Consider the following 21,941-nt stretch of genomic DNA (forward strand, 5'->3'; position numbering starts at 1 on the left):
GCCAAAAACTGGGTAGAAGACCATTTGATAGTAGAGACACTAAAATTATTTTGTGGAGAGAGCTGAATTACATCTTTGCACTAGGGTTTGTATGGTAGGACAACAGAATTAGGGCTATGTAATTTTCACTGAGGCCAATGAGAATTGTGCACTAGAAGAATTGGCTTCTGAGTAAGAGATGGGGAAGACTAAGTTTATTCCTAACCATATGCCCTTGCATTTGGCTTTATTAAAACACGCGTTTGAATAATCCCAGTTTACCAATCCATCAAGATTGTTCTGTACAACTGACATCCTTATTATTTGCCAATCCACTAATTTTTGCATCATCTGCAGATTTTACCATCAACTCATTTAAATCACTGAAAAAGATATTGAAGGGCAAGTGGCCAAGAACAGGTCCCTGTAAGCAGAGGTGCTGGAACTAGGGGTGCTGCTGCTGCACACCCTAGCTTGAAGTGGTTTCCATTATATACAGGGTTTACAGTTTCGTTCAATGGCTCTCAGCACCCCGACTATACAAATTGTTCCAGCACCCCTGCCTCCATTAGAAGCATCTCTATTTGATGATGATTCCCCATTAACAATTACTTTTTGAGAGCTATCTATCCATTTAATAGGTGCTACACTGATTTTTGCAGTGCTAATTTTTATAATCAGAGTGTCATGAGGTACTGTGTCAAATACTGTACAGACGTCTACATCAAAAGTTAACTTTATCAACCAAACTTGTAATCTCATCAAAAAACAATATCCAGTTTCTTTGACAAGACCTATTTTCCATAAAACCATGTTGATTGGCATTAAATTATATTGCCATCTTTTAATTCTTTACTGATTACTTCCCATGATTTTGCCCAGTCAAGCTAACTTTCCTATTAGTTACCTGGATCATCCTATTTACCTTTTTAAATACTGCACAATATTATTTCTTTACCCCAGTGTTCCATGATTTATTAAAAATCAATAACAGGGGCTCAGAGAGCTCCTGAGACAACTATTTTAAACTGCTTGTGTATATTATTACCCAGTCCCATACACTTTTACATTTTTAATTTTAGTAGCTCACCGGCAGAGCACAGATGAGCTGTTGGCTCATTACCAAATAAGATGACAGGCAAGAAGAGGCTAAACTATGAAGGTAAGGTCTTAAAAGGAAAGACAATTTGTAACATGGAAGTGGAAAAGGTGGAGCGAGTGGAGGGATACAATGAGGGGAACGGCTGGTAGGATAATGTGATTGGACCAATGAGGCAAGATAATGAAATTGGCAGTAGCATTTGAATGGATTACGGGCGACAATATGGCATTTGTCAAGGACAAAAATGAGGAAGCTGCAATAGTTAGGATGTAAGATAATGATGGCCTGGACTAGAGTTTTAGCTAAATAAATCCATTAAAGCTTTAGCGAAATTTCTTGTCTATTGAAAAGTCCACCTCAATGTATTCTAGGCACCACAGGAACAGGGAAGAGAGAGAGGAAATTCAAGATGGAGATTGATGGTGCCAAAAAACCAACAACCTTACATCACTTTTATTGGTCTGTTCACCCAGCAGTCATAGGCCAAGAGGGCAAAACAGGTGTGCAGATGCATGTCTCCAATTAGCAAGAAACATTACTGTGTTATTTCATATTTTAATTATTATAAATATAATCTGTGTCTGCTAATTCATGTTTCTTATTCATGAAATGAAATTTTTACACACTGACTGGAGGTTAAAAATTGACTACGTTTCACATTTATGCCCCAGTGCTACAACAGACTTTGTGTGGGTGGACTCCTGTACCTATGTAGGGCCATATTTTAAACAGGCTTTTCAAGAAGTTCAGTTATAGATTTAGTTTCATAAATACGGAACTCTCTTCAACATACCATGAAGAAAAATTCATTTCTTGAATCAACTTTAAACCAACCTTTTAGTTATCAATTGTTGTAACAAGAATAATAATGAAAACCATTTACCTAAAAGTGCATTTTTTCCATGATCATCTGGCAAAAACCGCTTGTCAACAGCACAGACTAAAATATGCTCAGGAAGATTTGGAGACTTGGCTCCTACCAGCAGGAAGCCTGCTGGGATATCAATTTGTTCCACACACAGCGATATTAACCGCAAATCCTTGCCTGCTTGACAAAAACCTGAAAAGAAAAGATGTGTGATTAAACTTTTACGAGTGGTTTGCTGTCACTTTCTCTTTTGTTTGTTTCAGCTATGCAAAGCAGCCAAGGAAGATGTTTCCCATTATTATCTAATTTAAATTCTTTTTTTTTTTAGAAAATACATACATTGTGTAAATGTATCATCATTTAGGGTCTAATCCAAAGACCACTAACGTCTTTGGAAAGACTTCAACTAAGCTCAGGGTGGGTTTTGGATCAGGTCCTTAATAAGGATACAGATCCACTGGCAGGGGGCATCAGCGAAAATAAATAGCCATTATTTACCTAAAAGGCTTCTGATTGGAGAAAGTAAGTAAAACTCTGGAGATCAGAAATCAAATGGCTAAGAAGCAGATACCTTTTCCACTATTCAAGTCCAGTTTTAAATAGAAGAAAAGCTAAAACACTCAAACGTATGAAAAAGCCCTACAGTGCAAAACTCATCCTGTGTTTCCTTTCCATCTATACCACGTCACTTGAAACTAAACAAAAAAAGTTATGAGTTCATAAAAACAAAACAAACAAACCTCTTAAATTATTCCCAAGTTCTATCTTCTCTGCATCTCTCTTTAGATTGTAAGCTTTATAAAGGGGACAGTCTTTAACTTTGTGACTTGGTGCTAAACAAACATATTAATAATAAAAAAGACTGCTACATATCCAGTGTTTACTAAGAAAAAAAACACTAAAAAACCCATCAGTAGTTTATGAAATTTGACCCTAAGTTATACCTACACCAACTCTTTATGCTCAGGAACACTGAAATAAAAGAAATTTCAGTGATATATTATTCAAATAGAAGTTTTTTGGGGTGCTCCAGCTTTTATTTTCCATCTGTGTATTACATTGTCTAATATATATAACTGTTACTGTTTATGTGATGCAATCCATTTTTCAGAGGTTTATACGTTTTCTTTGAAGAAAAAGATGCATTTAAAAACTCAGTTCAGCAGTGGGGCTTTCAGAAGACTGTTGCTTTTTGTTTGCCCCTACCCTCATAAAAAACTAAACTCAGCCATATGAGACTTAAAATCATTTTTCAAAATTCACAACTTGTTTGTTTAGGCATTTTCAAAATTTCCAATTTTAAAAAAAATTTAAAAGCAATTTCTGAGTTAAGAACAAATCAGAAAGAGATGGAATTTATGTTATCATTGGTTCATAATGTAGGTTGACATTTGAGTTTTGAAGTTGAGTTTTGTGCGTTTGCGTTTAACTTTAAAAATAGAAAACCCATTCGTGGGCCAGTCAACCAGCATCTGTATTGGATTTATGGGGATCAAAATGACTGGCCACATTCTCTGCTGGCATAAGTCAGGGCAGCTCCATTATTGATCCCAAACTATTTACAACAGAACAAAATCTTGCCCTACTTTCTCCCTGATTTACTTCTAGTTCCACTTTGAAGACTGAGATGACAGACACCAGAGGGAGCCATCTTTATTTCTTGTCCTCCTCCACCGGAAGGGATATAGTGACAAGGGACCTTTTGGTCTCTCTTTTCATAGGCAATGAAACTGTTAGTGGAAGCATTATAAAGCCAGGTTTATAAATGGTTCATGCGAACACAATTTCAGCACAGGTAGCCTGGCTAATGTACAGCACACACAATAACTTCATAAGCCATTTTGCTAACCTGGCTCTACGATAGTACGTCCCTACCTAATTTCCACTTCTACAGGTGCAGGAAAGCTCGCCCATCTGTCAGCTGCAGCAGGAGGTGGTAAGTAGATTTGTTTCAGGGCATTAGCAAATATGGGGTTGGCAGGTGACAGGGCACTCCACTATTGGTTGACAGGGAGTATGGTCTTTACTTCAATGCACACCAGGAAGGTTCTGCTACTGTGGCAGAGGAAACCTGAAAATCCTTTTTCAGTGCCTATTTGTGCATATACAGTATAGTTTACCAAAGAACAGCTTCAAAAGGCTCTACTGTATCGGTTGTAGCAAACTATTATAAACCTTCATTATTAATTCAATTTTAACAGCCACATCCAAGGCATTACCATCTATGTACTTTAATACTGTACACCCTGATCCTGTAAAAATTCATGCATCTACATAACTTTACCCTTGTAAGTAGTGCCCTTAACATCAATTTGAGTCATGCCGCATGGAGGATGCCATTTTGAAAATGGCATCCTTCATACAGTGTTAACTCACATACGTGCACAAGTTCACACAGGTGAAGGCATTCCAGTAACATACAGCCTATTCAGTACTACTACACCATCACTTGAAGGAAAGTCCTATTTTGCTCAATCTAACGGAAGACACGTAATATTTTCACATAAACGAGTTTAGTGTAATCAGGGGCGTTATCAATGTAGACATCATACAGGTGGGGATGTAACCCGGTTCTAGATAAAAGGAGCTCTTCTGGGTATATTGTATTTTACTCAAAATGTAAATTGCCTGCTTACCCAGTTGTGGGTGGTACATACCACTGAGATATTATGGCTAAAATTTTCAAAGAAGCCTTACTTCATTAGATACTCAAATCCCATTGACATTCAATGGAAGTAGTGTGCCTAACTCTCTTTGGCTCCTTTGATAATACCAGCCTATACCTCGGTCTAAAATGGCAAAATTACCCACTGATACAACAGGGGTCAGCAATGAAAAATTTTGCTATTATACACAAGGCTTATGATACAAAAGATGTGATTGTTTTAACAATTACTCTTTAGTACGGTCTTAACTAGGAAATTTTATAAAAATGTTCCCAACTCCACTAACACTGACTGTTGGAGCTTTATGCTAAAATGTGTTATTGTTAGCAACACTAGGAGATCTAGAGTACCCAGGGTTTTGGCAGTCAACAGTTTTCAGCACTGTTGTAATCTGACCTGCCAAAATAGCTAGGTGTCACTGTGCTAAAAATCCTGTTAGCAGCTAAAACCCCACCTACAGCAGGTCTACTAATGTTCTAACACTAATTCCACTGAACTCAGGTTAGCACTGGTAGGAATTTTTGGATAAAATTCCATAGCATGCACACCACCCTGATTGAGACAGGCCTAGCAAATCACGTTGAAAAGGTGTTAGTAGGAACACAATTTAAGCTGTGTTTAAGACAGATTCATACCATCAGTTCTGATGAGGTCTCAGTGTGAAGGACAGAACAGGAGATCCTCAAAGCCCTAGAAGGAGCCCCAAGAGGAAAAAGCAACCAGGAATAGTTCATAACATTTTAACAGTCATCTGAGCATGTACCTTCTGAGCTTGTACCACTGCACCAAGGCACATCTGTGTTACACCATAATACCTTAGCACAGAGGTCCCCAAACTGTGGCGTGTGCCCCACTTTGGGGGGCATGGAGGACCATCTGGGGGCGGGGGCATGGCAGACCCTGGGCCAACCCCATGGGGGGCGGGGAGGGAGCACTACCCAGCCCCTCTCCTGCTCCGGTCCCCAGCCTCAGCCACTGGCTATGTCTCCGTTCCTGGCCTGGGGCCGAGGCTAGGGGCAAAACCAGAGTAGAGCCACACCTGACCAAGGCCTGGCTGCCAGCCCCCACTGCAGTCCAGCCACTGCCCTGCTCCTGGCCCCAGACTCACCCCCAACTGCAGCCCCAGCCTCTGCCCCCTTACCCTGTGTCCATGTCCCCCACCAACTCCTGAGCCACAGCCCTGTTCCCGGCCCTGGTGGGGCAGAGGGGGCGCTGACAGGGGTAAGGAGGAGCAGGATCCTCAAAAGTTTGGGGACCACTGTCTTAGCAGTACAACTAGCCTATGTATCAGAGGCTGATACTATAGAGTCTAGACAATAGTATCCTCTTATCTGAGAGGCTGTTTTATCTGCATAAATTTCATGCTCCCTATTCAATTAGGATAAATACATTCTATTATATAAATGCTGTACATACACAGCCTGTAATGGTACATACTACAACGTAGATACGTCTTTTAATATTTACCCAAGATAATAGATGAGAAGCTGCCATTACTATATACAAGATACTCACAAATTCCACAGTAAACTGCAAACACTTCTTATACCTTTATAATTGTTCTCTTGTATTATCTTTTGTTTACACTACTAAAAAAATAGCTCCACAAATGCAAAAACCAAAAAGATCTTTGAACATAAAACTAACGTTTAAACAAGATTTACCATCTAGCTTAAAAGTTTAAAAAGCCATGGAAAAACAAAGCTGATGTTAAAAATTTGTCTTTGGCTCACCCTCAGCATAGACAGGAGGCTGAAGAAATGACAGCAATGGGTTGCACTCAGGACTGATTTTCAGTTTTGTTTTATGCATTTAATTCACACGCTTTAAGGCTGAACTTTTAAAGGGATCCATAGTTGGCTTCCATTTGTACGAGAAGCTTTAATTGATAGCTGTTCGAGACATGTCAAATAAAAAATATTTTCTTTACAAAGACTTTAGGGGATTTTGTGTTTACACATCAACAGCCAAATCAGAAAGAGTAGATTAATAATTTTGGCCAGGTACCTCTGTGTTAGCTTAAAGTAAGAGATTATCAGAGAATACGTATCTGCTTCTATGAAGAAAAATCTTTAATTTTCTTCCCAAAATAATGTAGACAGTATCCAAGAGCCATCCATTCTTCTTCTTTTCCACCCATGTAAGGATCATTTCTTTAGCAACAAAATGAATCATTTGTATAGAGTATTTTTGTTAATTGTTTTCTCAAAAAGTTCCAGTCATAACATTTTATTTTTCTGGCTTACCAGAAGTTCAGAGTGCTAATTTTTTTTCCTACATGATTTTGTGTTGATAATTAAATATCAGATAGATACGACTATATCCATGTAAACATCAATAAGGCACACATTTTCAAAAATTGACCTCTAATTTATGCTAGTATAATCTGCACGCATAATTTTTTTTAGATTCGGTTCATATCAAGTGTATTTGCACTATATACATGCTCATTTATATAGGTATTTATACATAAAAATTCTGTCAAGTGACAGTATGTACAAGTTGTTTACACAAGTGATTGCAATTTGTACTATAAAAATGATGCATTCACCAATACAGGCCAGATTTGGAAATTTAACCCTTTACTGTTATTTGCATGGATACAGGTATCTCCTGATGTATAGTTACACATGAAGAGGGGGTAAAAGCTAGGGCTGTCAAGTGATTAAAAATATTCATCGTGACTAATCACACTGTTAAACAATATTAGAATACCATTTTATTTTAATTTTTGGGATGTTTTCTACTTTATCAAATGTATTGCTTTCAGTTACAACACAGATCACGAAGTGTACATTGCTCACTTTATATTTATTTTTGATTACAAATATTACTGCTATAAAAACAAAAGAAATTGTATTAAAGTACTTGTATGAGGTGAATTGAAAAATACTCTCTCTTTATCATGAAAGTTGATCATACAAATGTAGAATTATATAAAAAAAATAACTCATTCAAAAATAAAACAATGGGCTTGTGGCTGAAGCATGAAAAGGCATACAAATGTTTAGCATATCTGGCACGTAAAATACCTTGCAATACCGGCTACAAAAGTGCCATGCCAACGCTTGTTCTCACTTTCAGGTAACATTGTAAATAAGACGCCAGCAGCATTATCTCCCATAAATGTAAACAAACTTGTTTGTCTTAGTGATTGGCTGAACAAGTAGTAGTACTGAGTGGACTTGTAGGCTCCGAAGTTTTACATTGTTTTGTTTTTCAGTGCAGTTACGTAACAAAAAAAAAATCTACATTTGTAAATTGCACTTTCACGTTAAAGAGATTGCATTACGGTATTGTATGAGGTGAACTGGAAAATACAGTTTCTTTTGTTTATCATTTTTACAGTGCAAATATTTGTAATAAAATAACAATATAAAGTGAGCACTGTATACATTGTATTCTGTGTTGTAACTAACATCAATATATTTGAAAATGTAGAAAAACATCAAAAATATTTAATACATTTCAATTGGTATTCTATTGTTTAACAGTGCTATTAATCGCAATTAATTTTTTTGAGTTAATCGCATGAGTTAACTGTGATTAATCGACAGCCCTAACCCCCTCAACCCCATTTTAGCTGTCATTTGGCCAACAAAAATCAACCACTATAATCCTTACAATGTTTAGAAAATATTAAAAAAATAAAAGTATACAAATGAGCTCTTTGATTCACTCCCCGCTCAAAAAAAAAAAAAATTTACCATGGGATCCTCAGCTTTGTTTTAAAAAGAGAGCAGGCACTTAAATCCTGATTAGTAATTTGCGAAGTGCCAAAAGCAACGGGAAAGAAGAATAATGAATAGCTCTTAGGGACATCATCTGCATTTCTTTGGAAGAAAATTCAAATGTTTTCCTTCACACAAGCATGTTTGCATTCCACAATCATCTTAATTTAAACTAGCACAGGCCTGTCTGCCCAATAAGGAATAGTCTTGTCCGCACAGCTGTGGAAATACAAGCAAAAGGGCTAAAATCTTTTGAAAGCAAAGATTTTCTATTTTGTTTTCTTTTTTCACCTAAAGGTACCAAACAACACCCTTAGTATGGGGTACAAACTTGTATCTGTACTGCAAAAAATATATTTGCATAAGAAATTAGCTTCTAGGAATTACATATGAATTGCAGTTCACTGTCACTCACTATTGTAACTTCACAGCAACTGATCAGGTGTTAAGTACCTGCTTACTTAATTGCCTCTGAAATTACTTTTGACCTCCTTTAGACCTCAGGTAAATTGAGGATTTACTAACAAAAGGAAGGTGCTACTATTGTGTTTCACACATATCTTGCATATAATGCCATTCCACAAATTAAGACAAGCATGCTTTAAAGGCATGGCAATGAAGAGGTTAAGAACTGTTTACTGTATTATCTAGTTGTACATTTGAGGTCATTATGCTAAAAGCTGTCAGTATTTCCATTGGTTTTAGAGTAGCAGCCGTGTTAGTCTGTATCCGCAAAAAACCTTCACAGAAGTTTATAACTGGGCTATAAAAATCCATTTGGAGCTAAAACTTCTGCCAAAAACCAAAAAGAAACACTTATGCTTATTGCTTAAAAAGGCTTTATTTTTACAAACAGAATAATTATGTGGACTTGTCACCCTATAATGGTCTTCCAACAAGAAGGATAAAGGACCTCCTGCTACTGCCAAGTTAGGAAGAATGTTCAGCAAAAATGTTACTTGTGTTTTATTCATTATCAAAGGCAATACAAACCAGTTCATGCATTTCTGACTGATTTATGACTCAGCCATGTGAATTTGGGGAATTATGTGATTTTTTAATAAAAATTAGGATGTTATATGGAATATGAAATGACCATGAGTGAAATCCTGGCCCCACTGAAATCAACAACACAACTACCATTGACTTCAACAGGACCAGGATTTCACCCCACATAAGGTACAACCCTTGAGACATTTAACCTAAAGTATCTGTATAATCAGCAAAACTTATGAATTGCAGACTCAGGAACCAAGGACCCAATCCAGTACATGTTCAGGTTGGAGCACCCTGAGCAGCCCCACTGACTTCAACTTTTAATTTTTTATCTATTATTTTGAATTCAATCCTAATATTACTTTTCTTTGTAAGCAACTGCTGAGTTGCTTCAGGGACATCATGCAATGGAAAATGGAAGGTTAGGTGATCTGTATGATCACATATAGGAGGAAAGGTGGTCACTGAGTCAATTTCTTTGTTTAGACATGGTGTAGAACATGAACATATTTGGGTACCCATGCACTTACAACAATACATATAATTATACACAATCTATCAATTGGCGTGGGTTCACAGAAGAGCCAAGAGAATAATTAGAAAACATGCCTTATGGTGATAGGCTCAAGCCTAAAGGACAGTTAAGGGGTGACTCGATCATAGTTTATAAGTATGTACATGGGGAACAAATATTTAATAATGGGCTCTTCAATCTAGCAGACAAGATCCAATGGCCGGAAGATGAAGCTGGGCAAATTCAGACTGGAAATAAGGCATACATTTTTAACAGTGAGGGTAATTAACCATGGGAACCATTTACCAATGGTCTTGGTGGAGTCTCCATCACCGACAATTTTTACTTCGACTGGATTAAAAAAAAAAAAAAGATATGCTCTAGTTTAAATGGAATTATTTTGGGGATTCTATGGCCTGTGTTATACAGAAGGTGAAACTAGAACAGGGATCAGCAACTTTTGGCATGAGGCCCACCAGGGTAAGCCCCCTGGCAGGCGGCACCAGTTTGTTTACTTGTTGCGTCCACAGGTTCGGTCGTGGACTGAGGGATGTGCTGGCTGTCGCTTCCCACAGCCCCATTGGCCTGGAACTGTGAATCGCAGCCAGTGAGAGCTGTGATCGGCCGAACCTGCAGACACAGCAGGTAAACAATCCAGCCCGGCCCGCCAGGGGGCTTATGCTGGCGGGCCGCAGGCCAAAAGGTTGCCGATCCCTGGACTAGAAGATCACTATGGTTCCTTCTGGCCTCAGAATCAATGAATCTGTCAGTCTACAGCTACTCTGATGAAACGTCAGCAATGTTTTAAAATTTCTTCCCTCTCCTTTTCCAACAATCAAAAAATAAAATCCCTCCCCACCAACCCAGCATCTTCAGGAAAACCCTTAATAGGAACATGAACTGAAAGGGACCCCCTGGGTCATTGAGTCTAATCCTCTGCTATTCTGAACAACTCTGTGATATCATCCCATTCATAAATTCAACACAATCCATTTTAAAACTAGTTAGGTTGTCTGCCTCCACTACTCCTATTGGAAGGCTGTTCCAGAGCCTCACTCCTTTGATGTTTAGAAACTTTCTTCTAATTTCCAGCCTAAATTTATCCATGGCCAATTTATACCCAGTAGTTCTTGTGCCAACATTGCCATTTAGCTTAATTAGCTCTTCTCCCACCCTGTCTTTTACCCCCTTAATGTATTTATGGGGTATGTCTACACAGCTTCTGGGAGCGAGCCTCCCACCACTGGTTCACACACCTGTGCTGCTAGCACTTGCGCTAATGTTTTTAAAATAGCTGTATGGATGATGCTTTTACATTATGGTTCAGGCTGGAGTTTGGGCTCTGAAGCCCGGGCTCTGAAGCCCACCCCATACCCTGGAGCCCAAGCTCGAGCTTCCACCTGAGCCAAATATCCACATTGCTATTTCTAGTGCACTAACATGAACTCTGCCACCACAAGACTGTCAACCCAGGCTGTGAGATACACTCCCAAGAGCTGTTTAGAAATACCATAGACAGCAAAAATATTCCCCTCTCAGCCTTCATTTCGCCGGGTTAACAAGCCAAGCTCTTTTAGTCTCCTTTCAAAAAAAATAGACTCTCCATTCCCCGATCATCCTAGTAGCCGTTCTATGCACCTGTTCCTGTTTGAATTCAGCTTTCTTGAACATGGGTGCCCAGAACTGTACGCATTCCAGACAAGATTTTACTAGTGCTTTGTACACCGGCATTAGTACTTCCCTATCTCTACCGGAAATACATCCTAGGATCAACATTTGCCTTTTTCATGATCACATCACACTGGAGGCACAGTCATTCTGTGATCGACTAATAAATCCAGCTCTCTCTTCCTCTGTCATTTCCAATTGATGAGCTCCCATACAGAAAAGCTTTGCAGCCACCCAATATCATTATACTTGTGGTTTCAGAGTAACAGCCGTGTTAGTCTGTATTCACAAAAAGAAAAGGAGTACTTGTGGCACCTTAGAGACTAAACAATTTATTTGAGCATAAGCTTTCGTGAGCTACAGCTCACTTCGGAAGAGCTGTTTGGAAACGTCTTTCCCCCCAAAATACTTCCCAAAACCTTGCACCCCACTTCCTGGACAAGGTTTGGTAAAAAGCCTCACCAATATGCCTAGGTGACTACAGACCCAGACCCTTGGATCTTAAGAACAATGAACAATCCTCCCAACACTTGCACCCCCCTTTCCTGGGAAATGTTGCATAAAAAGCCTCACCAATTTGCATAGGTGACCAGAGACCCAAACCCTTGGATCTGAGAACAATGAAAAAGCATTCAGTTTTCTTACAAGAAGACTTTTAATAGAAATAGAAGTAAAGAAATCACCTCTGTAAAATCAGGATGGTAGATAACTTACAGGGTAATTAGATTCAAAACACAGAGAACCCCTCTAGGCAAAACCTTAAGTTACAAAAGAGATAGACAGAAATAGTTATTCTATTCAGCACAATTCTTTTCTCAGCCATTTAAAGAAATCATAATCTAACACATACCTAGCTAGATTACTTGTTAAAAGTTCTAAGACTCCATTCCTGGTCTATCCCCGGCAGAAACAGCATATAGACTGCTCTGTCAGACCAAAGAGAAAGAATTCCAGAGTCAAGAGCCCTCCACTGAAACCACACCTCCCTCGACCTCTTCCAGAAACAGACATCTAGGAACTTGCCATCTTCAACACCTCAGCTTATCTCAATTGTCAATTCTGAGTCCGAATATAAGGTAACCAGGACCCAAAATCTAAGTGAGCTTTGTAAGTCAAAGCCAACAAACAGAATTGCATGCACAAATGAATTCAAAGGCAGTACAAACTAAAGAACATGGATGTAAAATGCTCCATGTGTGAAACCCTACTAAGTACAATATGCAGGGATACTGCAGATGTTTATATCACACTCAGCACCCTGGCATCTGAGCACCTACCTGCACTAAAAGTACCCCCAAGTCTTCAAGTGTAGCTCCAAAGAGTAATCCAGACTGGAGGTGAGAAAGGCATGGATGATTGTGGCACAGTTTGTATATGAAAAGAAAGCCAAAGATGGAAAGGAACACTCTTGACAACTGTTGCTGTCTGGACAGCTAGAAGCAGCCAGGGATCCAGTAGGTTCCCAAGGTTGTGCAACTTAGCAACCGAAGGCAGACACACTCCACACCTGAAGGGACCAAAATCACTTCCATCATCGGCTCAGGTTGTTTCTCACAATCTACAACTGTCACTTTATGGCTTTAACTGGGTGTACTTCTATCAGCTAGCTGTCATTCAAGCCCTGACCTTGGTCAGTCACTAGAAATGCAAGCAACCACTCCCATGAAATAGAGGCACAGAACTAATTTCCATCAACATTCTGAGGACACTTCACCCCAAAGAGCCTCACATGCATACCCTGAACAGGAAGAAAAATAAAACCCCGGAGTACTCCAATGAGAGAACCTAGGAGCAGGGAAGCAATTGCTCAAAGGCTATCAGAGTCCACTTGGAGAAAAAACAACAAAGCCACTGTATCCATCCCTGCCAAGTTACACAGACATGTCAGTGCTGTATCAGGATAAATGACATCCTATGCTGTGACAAATCTAAGTGAATCAACACAAGCACTTGATCTTGGTCTGTTGCTACAAGACCATCAACCAGTGAGACCAACTTAGTTTCTGTGTCATTCCCAGGTCTAAAATCTGAAAATAGTCCAAAAAAAATATAAATAAATAAACCCTCTGAACACACCAGCCAATGTGAATACTATATCACAACAAACCTCTCTCAATAACTTTCCCCAATTTCTGATAACAGCCCAGTGTTTTTGGAGTCAAGGCTTTTGGGGTTCCTTTGTTTTGGAGGACAGACATGCCCATCTAAGACAGACGGATCCAGAAGGGACCAATACATAAGATTTTTTTTTTAAAAAAAGTGAACATTTGCCACCAATTACCACAGAAATTTTCTGTTCTAATTTGGGGAGAAAACTGGTAATTACAGATACCAATCTGTATAGTAGCTGTTGGCAAACAATGACTATTTAATAACAACTATTGCAAAAAGGCCAACAAACCAGCAGAAATTTAACATTAACATAAATAAGTTTATATAACAGTTATGATTAAGTTATTTTCTTCAAGGAATTTTTAGGTCTGTAGGATATCAAACCAATAAGAATGTAAACCCGTTATTTAATATTTACTCCTAACAGCTTTCTCCCTAACCATTCTATCCACACAATATCCAACATCATTGCCTTCCTGCTCATATTTTCAATAACTAGCATGGTCAACAAGTCTGTTTATCCTTTTAAAAAGCTTAGGTGTGACTCTGAACCTGTTACACTGGTAAGCAGCTACTCATGCAAGCACCCCTTTATGGCTATGGTAATACTCACCTGAGTAAATATTCACTAATGTAAGGAAAATGTTCGCTGTTTGGCTCTTAGTAATTAATTAGGGCCATAATGAGCCTTAGCCACTTCTAACAAATAATACAGACTTTTTTTATACACTGTATCAAACCCCCTTATTTGAATATTTCCCCCATAACTGTTAGCTACATTTTTAAACAGCTATTTTAAAATCTTTTGGAATTCTACAAAGTCATATAAAAGGTTGGGGCTGACTGTCTATGTTAGTTACTCATGCAAGTCAACTAGTATAATTTTTATAGACTTTAAAAATGTTTAAAAATAGTTTGAATGCTTTAAAAAGCCTCTTGTTAAATTTATGTTTGAAAATGTTACATTACATTCTATTCTGGGCCATATTTGAAAATGTAGTCTCAGTCCAAAGCCAAAATTTGATCACAGTTCCAAATTTCTGAGCAGAACTATTCATGCGACTAAGGGTACACTCCTGATCCCTTTGTAAAAATCACTTCCTTGGTCACCAGGCAATATCACAATTCAGCATATTCATTTGATCAGTTTTCATTATTACTAGTTTCTAACCTTAAACACTACAGATTACAGTGAGAACTGATTTAAGCACAGGAATGAGAACTAACCATCGGTAGTGCAAGACCCTTCTGGGGCAGGTTTTTGTGAATATGGGATTGGTGGACTACTTGAATCTGACATGTCTTCATCCTCCTCCTCGTCTTCCATTTCATTAACAGTTTGGTTATTAGAAAAATCCAGACTACCGTTCTGTGTGTAACGATGTACCAACTCTTTGTCCAATTCTTCCACCTTTGGTTTTACATCTGAAAAGAATACAAAAACAGAATCATCTCTACATCCACAGCAGTTCAAACCAATACTACGCTTGGAAACAAAATACCACAACCCTCTTTCAAGAGGCACAAAAGATGGATTTTATGTCATATGGATAAGCATATGGATTTTATGTCAAAGAATGAATTGAACTGTAATATTTTATAACCACAGTCCCCCGATACTTGAGGGCCTCTTTTTGAAAAAAAAAATGACAAACTGAAGTGTGCCATACTTGCATAGTTACCTTCTGGCAAGAAAGGAGGTTGGTCCGGGTCCAGGTAGAGTTGAGAGAAGATTGGCCGTGGGACAACACTACTGCATCTCAGAGAGGCTTCTATAGAGTTGTGAAGAGCTTCTTCAAAACGGGCGGATTTCAGTTGCCCTGCATATGAATTCCCCATGATCTACCAAATTTAAAAAAAAGGGGGTTGGCTGTTAAGGGGATAGGGAAATATATACACAGATACCATGTGTTCAAAACGATCATTTATGAATCAATAAATAGCCCATATAGTACCCATGAAAGATCAACATTAGCAGTAGCATTTAGTAGTTAATGCAAAATGCAGTGAAAAAAAAACTTGAAATAGTACAGTTTGTTACTGTTTGGGTTTGGAAGCCTCCATTATTTCCTTGTTTCTGCAGTTAGCCCATCTCAAATACATTGGTTATACACCAATTCCCCTTAAGTTTTACCTCAACTTCAAGAGTCTACCTGATGCAGAATTTAATGGAGGGCAGATAAAATCATCTAAAATGATGTGAATTGACTTTTAGTACACAAGGTATATAATCCTGCTTTTATTCTCTTTACCTGTATCTTCTGGGATTTGAGAGGGTTGGTTGAGATAGAGAATACAGGAATATGCAGAATTTACAAATTAGCTTATTTCAGTAACTGTCCAGTTATGTGGCTGCATGACTATATTTATGGAAAAGTTATGTTTGCAGAACAATTGTACGCACAGGCATCTTATTGAGTCTGTTGCCACTGCCGATATCAAGTTAAAGTATCTGAAAGGCCAGTATTTTCATTCTAAAGATTCTTGACCTTTTTTCATAAAGGATGCAAGGTTAATACACTGCAAGTGGTGGAGTTTATAGTATTTCTGTACTTATCACCATTGTTATCAATATAATTACGACTAGACAATCTGAACCCTACAACTAATGATATAACAAGTTTTCATCAAACAATGAATACAAACAACGTCAGCACAGTATACAGGCAAAGCTGTGAAATGTTTTTATTTTAAGCTATACATTACATTTTTCACTAGTACACATTTAACCAATCAAATTTCTCAAGAGTTAATTTTCCCGCTCATTTATTTGATAGTGAATGTATTAAAATATATGAAGTTAGTCAAGGACAAACCGCACTTTAAACCATAACTTGTTCTGCACTCTTAGGTGCTAGTTTGCAGCTGTGATCCACTGCACTGCTGTCTCTAATGGTGCTGAATACTCTTTCAGATTTAAACATTACGTAGTGGAGCAGCCAAGTAAGATTTTACAGCGAAGTGAGGAAAAAACATACCAAATCATAATTCTATCATTTGATTGCGTCTTCACAGCACACAGTATGTATTCCAGAGACACAATGACAACTCAGCATCCACTAATAATAGGCAATCCTGGTGACTGAATTACTGTAAAATTTTATTCCAACTAAGTTAACTTTTAGCTATTTATTTAATCAGAAAGTGCAAAACAAGCTACCACTTGACCTTATTCCTTTCCCACCTTCCTGGCATCACCTCGTTCTATGACTAGGGAAGCAGTGTGGCCTATTGGATACAGCACTGGACTGGGACCGAGGAGACCTGGGTTCTATTTCTAGCTTGGCCACTGGCCTGCTAGGTAACCACTTAACCTCTCTGGCCTAAGTTTCTTCATCTTTAAAATGAGTATAATGATGGGACCTCCTTTGTAAAGCACTATTTAAAGTATTAATTATGTCAGGAAGCACATTTAGACAGGGAAGATGGTCCTGCGCTAAGGTGCTAGCCTAGAACTTGGGAGACCTGGGTTCAAGTCTCTGCTCTAGCACAGACTTCCTGTGTGACCTTGGGCTAGTCACTCAGTCCCTCTGTGCCTCAGCTCCCCACCTGTAAAATATGGATAACAGCAATTCCCTACCTCACAGGAATGTTGTGAGGGTCAATACATTAAAAATATTGTGAGGTGTTTTGAGACCATGGGGCCGGACGAGTTGCATCCGAGAGTGCTGAAGGAACTGGCGGCTGTGATTGCAGAGCCATTGGCCATTATCTTTGAAAACTCGTGGCGAACCGGGGAAGTCCCGGATGACTGGAAAAAGGCTAATGTAGTGCCAATCTTTAAAAAAGGGAAGAAGGAGGATCCTGGGAACTACAGGCCAGTCAGCCTCACCTCAGTCCCTGGAAAAATCATGGAGCAGGTCCTCAAAGAATCAATTCTGAAGCACTTGCATGAGAGGAAAGTGATCAGGAACAGCCAGCATGGATTCACCAAGGGAAGGTCATGCCTGACTAATCTAATCGCCTTTTATGATGAGATTACTGGTTCTGTGGATGAAGGGAAAGCAGTGGATGTATTGTTTCTTGACTTTAGCAAAGCTTTTGACACGGTCTCCCACAGTATTCTTGTCAGCAAGTTAAGGAAGTATGGGCTGGATGAATGCACTATAAGGTGGGTAGAAAGCTGGCTGGATTGTCGGGCTCAACGGGTAGTGATCAATGGCTCCATGTCTAGTTGGCAGCCGGTATCAAGTGGAGTGTCCCAAGGGTCGGTCCTGGGGCCGGTTTTGTTCAATATCTTCATAAATGATCTGGAGGATGGTGTGGATTGCACTCGCAGCAAATTTGCGGATGATACTAAACTGGGAGCAGTGGTAGATACGCTGGAGGGCAGGGATAGGATACAGAAGGACCTAGACAAATTGGAGGATTGGGCCAAAAGAAATCTGATGAGGTTCAATAAGGATAAGTGCAGGGTCCTGCACTTAGGACGGAAGAACCCAATGCACAGCTACAGACTAGGGACCGAATGGCTAGGCAGCAGTTCTGCGGAAAAGGACCTAGGGGTGACAGTGGACGAGAAGCTGGATAGGAGTCAGCAGTGTGCCCTTGTTGCCAAGAAGGCCAATGGCATTTTGGGATGTATAAGTAGGGGCATAGCGAGCAGATCGAGGGATGTGATCGTTCCCCTCTATTTGACATTGGTGAGACCTCATCTGGAGTACTGTGTCCAGTTTTGGGCCCCACACTACAAGAAGGATGTGGATAAATTGGAGAGAGTCCAGCGAAGGGCAACAAAAATGATTAGGGGTCTGGAACACATGACTTATGAGGAGAGGCTGAGGGAGCTGGGATTGTTTAGTTTGCAGAAGAGAAGAATGAGGGGGGATTTGATAGCTGCTTTCAACTACCTGAAAGGGGGTTCCAAAGAGGATGGCTCTAGACTGTTCTCAATGGTAGCAGATGACAGAACGAGGAGTAATGGTCTCAAGTTGCAGTGGGGGAGGTTTAGATTGGATATTAGGAAAAACTTTTTCACTAAGAGGGTGGTGAAACACTGGAATGCGTTACCTAGGGAGGTGGTAGAATCTCCTTCCTTAGAGGTTTTTAAGGTCAGGCTTGACAAAGCCCTGGCTGGGATGATTTAACTGGGAATTGGTCCTGCTTCAAGCAGGGGGTTGGACTAGATGACCTTCTGGGGTCCCTTCCAACCCTGATATTCTATGATTCTATGATTCTATGACTGTGATATGGGGTCCACATAAGTACCAAGACGGACTGCTGTCTTCATTCGAGTTGTAAAGTGCCATGCATACATACAGTGATTGTAAAACATTGTTAGGGAGGTCGGGTGGGGAAGGAGGTACTGGAAAGTTGACTTCCTTACTGGAGCAGAACTAAGGTTATTATGACCTATCTGTGGCATATATTTGTACGTGTGGTGGGTGAAATCTTGACTCCATTGGAGTCAATAGCAAAACTCCATTGACTTCAACGGGGGCAGGATTTCACCTAGTATGTACAGTTAAGTTGATTAATATTTCATTTCTTTGCTTCCAAAATGTGTGGCATCATCTTTGACTCATACAATATTTATGTATCTATATAATTTCAACAAAAATAACTATTAGAATGCCATATTAAAAAAACTGAACTTCTGAAAGTCTCAAAATTCAGAAGTAAGTTTCCAAAAAACAGCTTTAAAGCTTAATCCTGCCCATGCTCCCAACCACACTTATACTATGCTAAATATGGATCTATGATAAGCATCATGACTATTTTCAAATTCTGGAAATTATTAATAATCAAGTAATGCACTTTATACATAGGACAACTCTCCTCTACCTGTAACAGTCATAGTCTGTTTAAGCTATTGTGGAAAATGAGGTACAGTAGGGTCTGCATAAATAGCTTTGTTGGTGGATGGTGATGATGTCATAGAACTACACCGTGAGACTGATTAATATAAGTAAAGCAGCATTTCTAGTTTGCTGAGAGAAAGTAGGTAAGACAGATTGGGCACTGTGGTTTATAGCGGAATGGTGGATAAAGGATGGTGTTTGTGAACTGCAAGATGTAAAAACGTTGCTCTGGTCATTGCAAGACAGTGAGTTAGGAGAGAGACTTGTTTTCAATTTTTTCTGGCAGGTGGACAGTATATAGGGCTTCCCAGCCCAAATGGGGTGCCCACTGACAATTCTTGGCCTAACAGCACTAATAAAGGAGGAGCCTGGCTGAACTGAACAGGGTAGTTTCTGCTGTGATAGAAGGGGAAAGCTAGCTCCCAAGGAGTTAATCCCTTAGAGCAGGAAAGATATAACAAGGCAGCTGACTTCTTAAAGCCTGAGGCAATTAGGACAGCTGGGCCTTGTTTGGAGTTCAAGGGAACTTTAAAAGGGCAGGGCTCCTCAGAAAAGAAGAAGTAGGAAAGCCTCTGCAAGGAATGGGAGTCTGGGTAGGTCCTAACGTTCAGCACCCTGCACAACAAGCCATTGTCTAAATTAGTTTGCCTAATTTAGATTATTTGTTTGAGCTCCCTCCAAAAAACTATGGCATCTTAAGTGATTCAGAAGATTAGTAACCTTTGTGTTTCTTCTACTGAACATACTAATAGAGGCATGGTTCTATTGGGAATTTTATTTTCTTCCCCTTAAATTGGGTAATTCATGGGGCTGACAGCGGGTCATTCACAAGGACTGAACCACAACACTGCCAGAGACAACAGTAATAATAATGGTAATAATAATAATAATCAATACTTAAAATAGTTTACCTCTTCTAAAGCACAGTACAAACACAAGCAGGGCTGTTGTCACATGCCCAAATTCTGCAGAGGAGCAGAGAATGAGTAGCGACTGTCAGCATTCTTTTAAGGGTTGCTCTTCTCTATCAGCAGGAGGTGATGGCAGCTCCCCCATATCTCTCCCTCCCTTATGCTCAAGCACCCAACACATGTTGGCAAGCCTGAGGGAGAAATACAGATTTATGAAACATCAGGTGAGGATGGCCTTAGCTCACCTCTTTTGGCAGGAGAAGAAGAGAGGAGAAAATGATGCTGAAGGGTTATAGGAGTACTAGCTTGCTAGGTGTGGAGAAGGAAAACCAGAGCACAGTACAGAACTAGCAAATATTTGGAATCTGCCTGGAGTGAATTTGAGGTGCTTGCTTCAGAGTGAAAAAAAGCAAGAGGACTAAGAGGGAAAAGATCAGACTGTAACAGGGGAATTAAAAAATAATTAAGATTTGCCATATGGGTTCCAGATACACTACAGCCAGGGTGGTGCAGTAAAGAGACTGGGGAAAAGGATAAAATAACAGGATTTGACAGAGTGAAGAGGGAAAGCAACAAGAAAGGTCTGGTTTTAAGGACACATACCTGATGTGCCTGATTTAAAATGCTGCTGCAGAGACATAACCCCACCCCGAAGCCTACCAAGGGGTTGTTGATAGTTTCACTTGGACCTGTACAGTCCTGGCTACAGCCCTGGACAAGAAGCAAGATGCTGGAATACTGGTTCTTACAGGAGAAATGAAATGGAGAAGAATGGTGGGTAGGTGGCCCAAAATGAGGATGATTTACACATTAGCACGGCAAGAATGCACAGTATGAGTAAGGGTTAGGGAAAAGTGTCTCTACCATTGTAAATATAAAACTTAGACACCTTTACATCGTGTCTCTGAGATACAGGAAACTGCTGCAGAATTCACCTTTTGCCAGAGAACTGAGATCTAGAATCTCAGTTGTCATTTTAAAAAATATTATGCAGTTGGTACTCCTCACAAAATCATGAATTTTACACTACTATTTATACAGCCAGTCAGTTCAGTCAAGCTCGTGTTAGGGCCACTAGACCAGCATTTCCCGCATGCGGCCACCGTGGCCACATACAGTCACCAGCAGATTTTTCTGGGCCTTAACAACCTCCTGGGTGGAGATGGGGTGGTGGGGGGGCATGGCAAAGCAGTGGCCCCTCCCTGCAGCCCCTAGCTGTTGCTCCTGGATGCACTGCCTTGGAGTTTGCTTGGATCGGCCCCCTGCACTGCACAGCCTCCTGGAGCCTTCAGGCAGCAACTCTGCAGACATGTGGGGCTGCTGTATGCAGTGGGGGAGGAACCTTGGACTCTGCACCTGACCCACCTTCCTCCCCTTCCCCCGGGGTTCCGGTGGTGGGGCTCCGGCAGGGCTGGCCTTACAGGTGAGCGACCACACAGCACACTGTAGTCAAAGGGCAAGGAGCAGGGTGAGCCTGGGGTGCAAGGGCGCAGAAGAGAGCTCTGGGTTACGGATGGACATAGCAGGCTATGGGGGTGGGGAGATGTTTCTATTGTGTTTAGGTCCAGTAAAGAATAGAGATAACTGTACATT

The 21,941-nt window shown here is 39.9% G+C and overlaps 1 protein-coding gene across 4 annotated transcripts in view; it reads right to left on the bottom strand.

The window, feature by feature from the left end:
• The window catches only part of GREB1L (GREB1 like retinoic acid receptor coactivator), a 221,831-nt gene that overhangs the window by 93,288 nt on the left and 106,602 nt on the right, over nucleotides 1-21,941 (bottom strand). For all 4 annotated transcript variants that reach the window (XM_073331425.1, XM_073331423.1, XM_073331426.1 and 1 more), the window contains 3 exons: nucleotides 15,319-15,478; nucleotides 14,864-15,061; nucleotides 1,965-2,141 (listed from right to left, as the gene is read on the bottom strand). In XM_073331425.1, the coding sequence (XP_073187526.1) occupies nucleotides 1,965-2,141; nucleotides 14,864-15,061; nucleotides 15,319-15,475 (532 nt within the window). In that variant the 5' untranslated portion in view covers nucleotides 15,476-15,478. The remainder of the gene's footprint in view (nucleotides 1-1,964; nucleotides 2,142-14,863; nucleotides 15,062-15,318; nucleotides 15,479-21,941) is intronic.

This window comes from Lepidochelys kempii, chromosome 2 (genome assembly GCF_965140265.1).
Source record: "Lepidochelys kempii isolate rLepKem1 chromosome 2, rLepKem1.hap2, whole genome shotgun sequence".
Classification (NCBI taxonomy): domain Eukaryota; kingdom Metazoa; phylum Chordata; order Testudines; family Cheloniidae; genus Lepidochelys; species Lepidochelys kempii.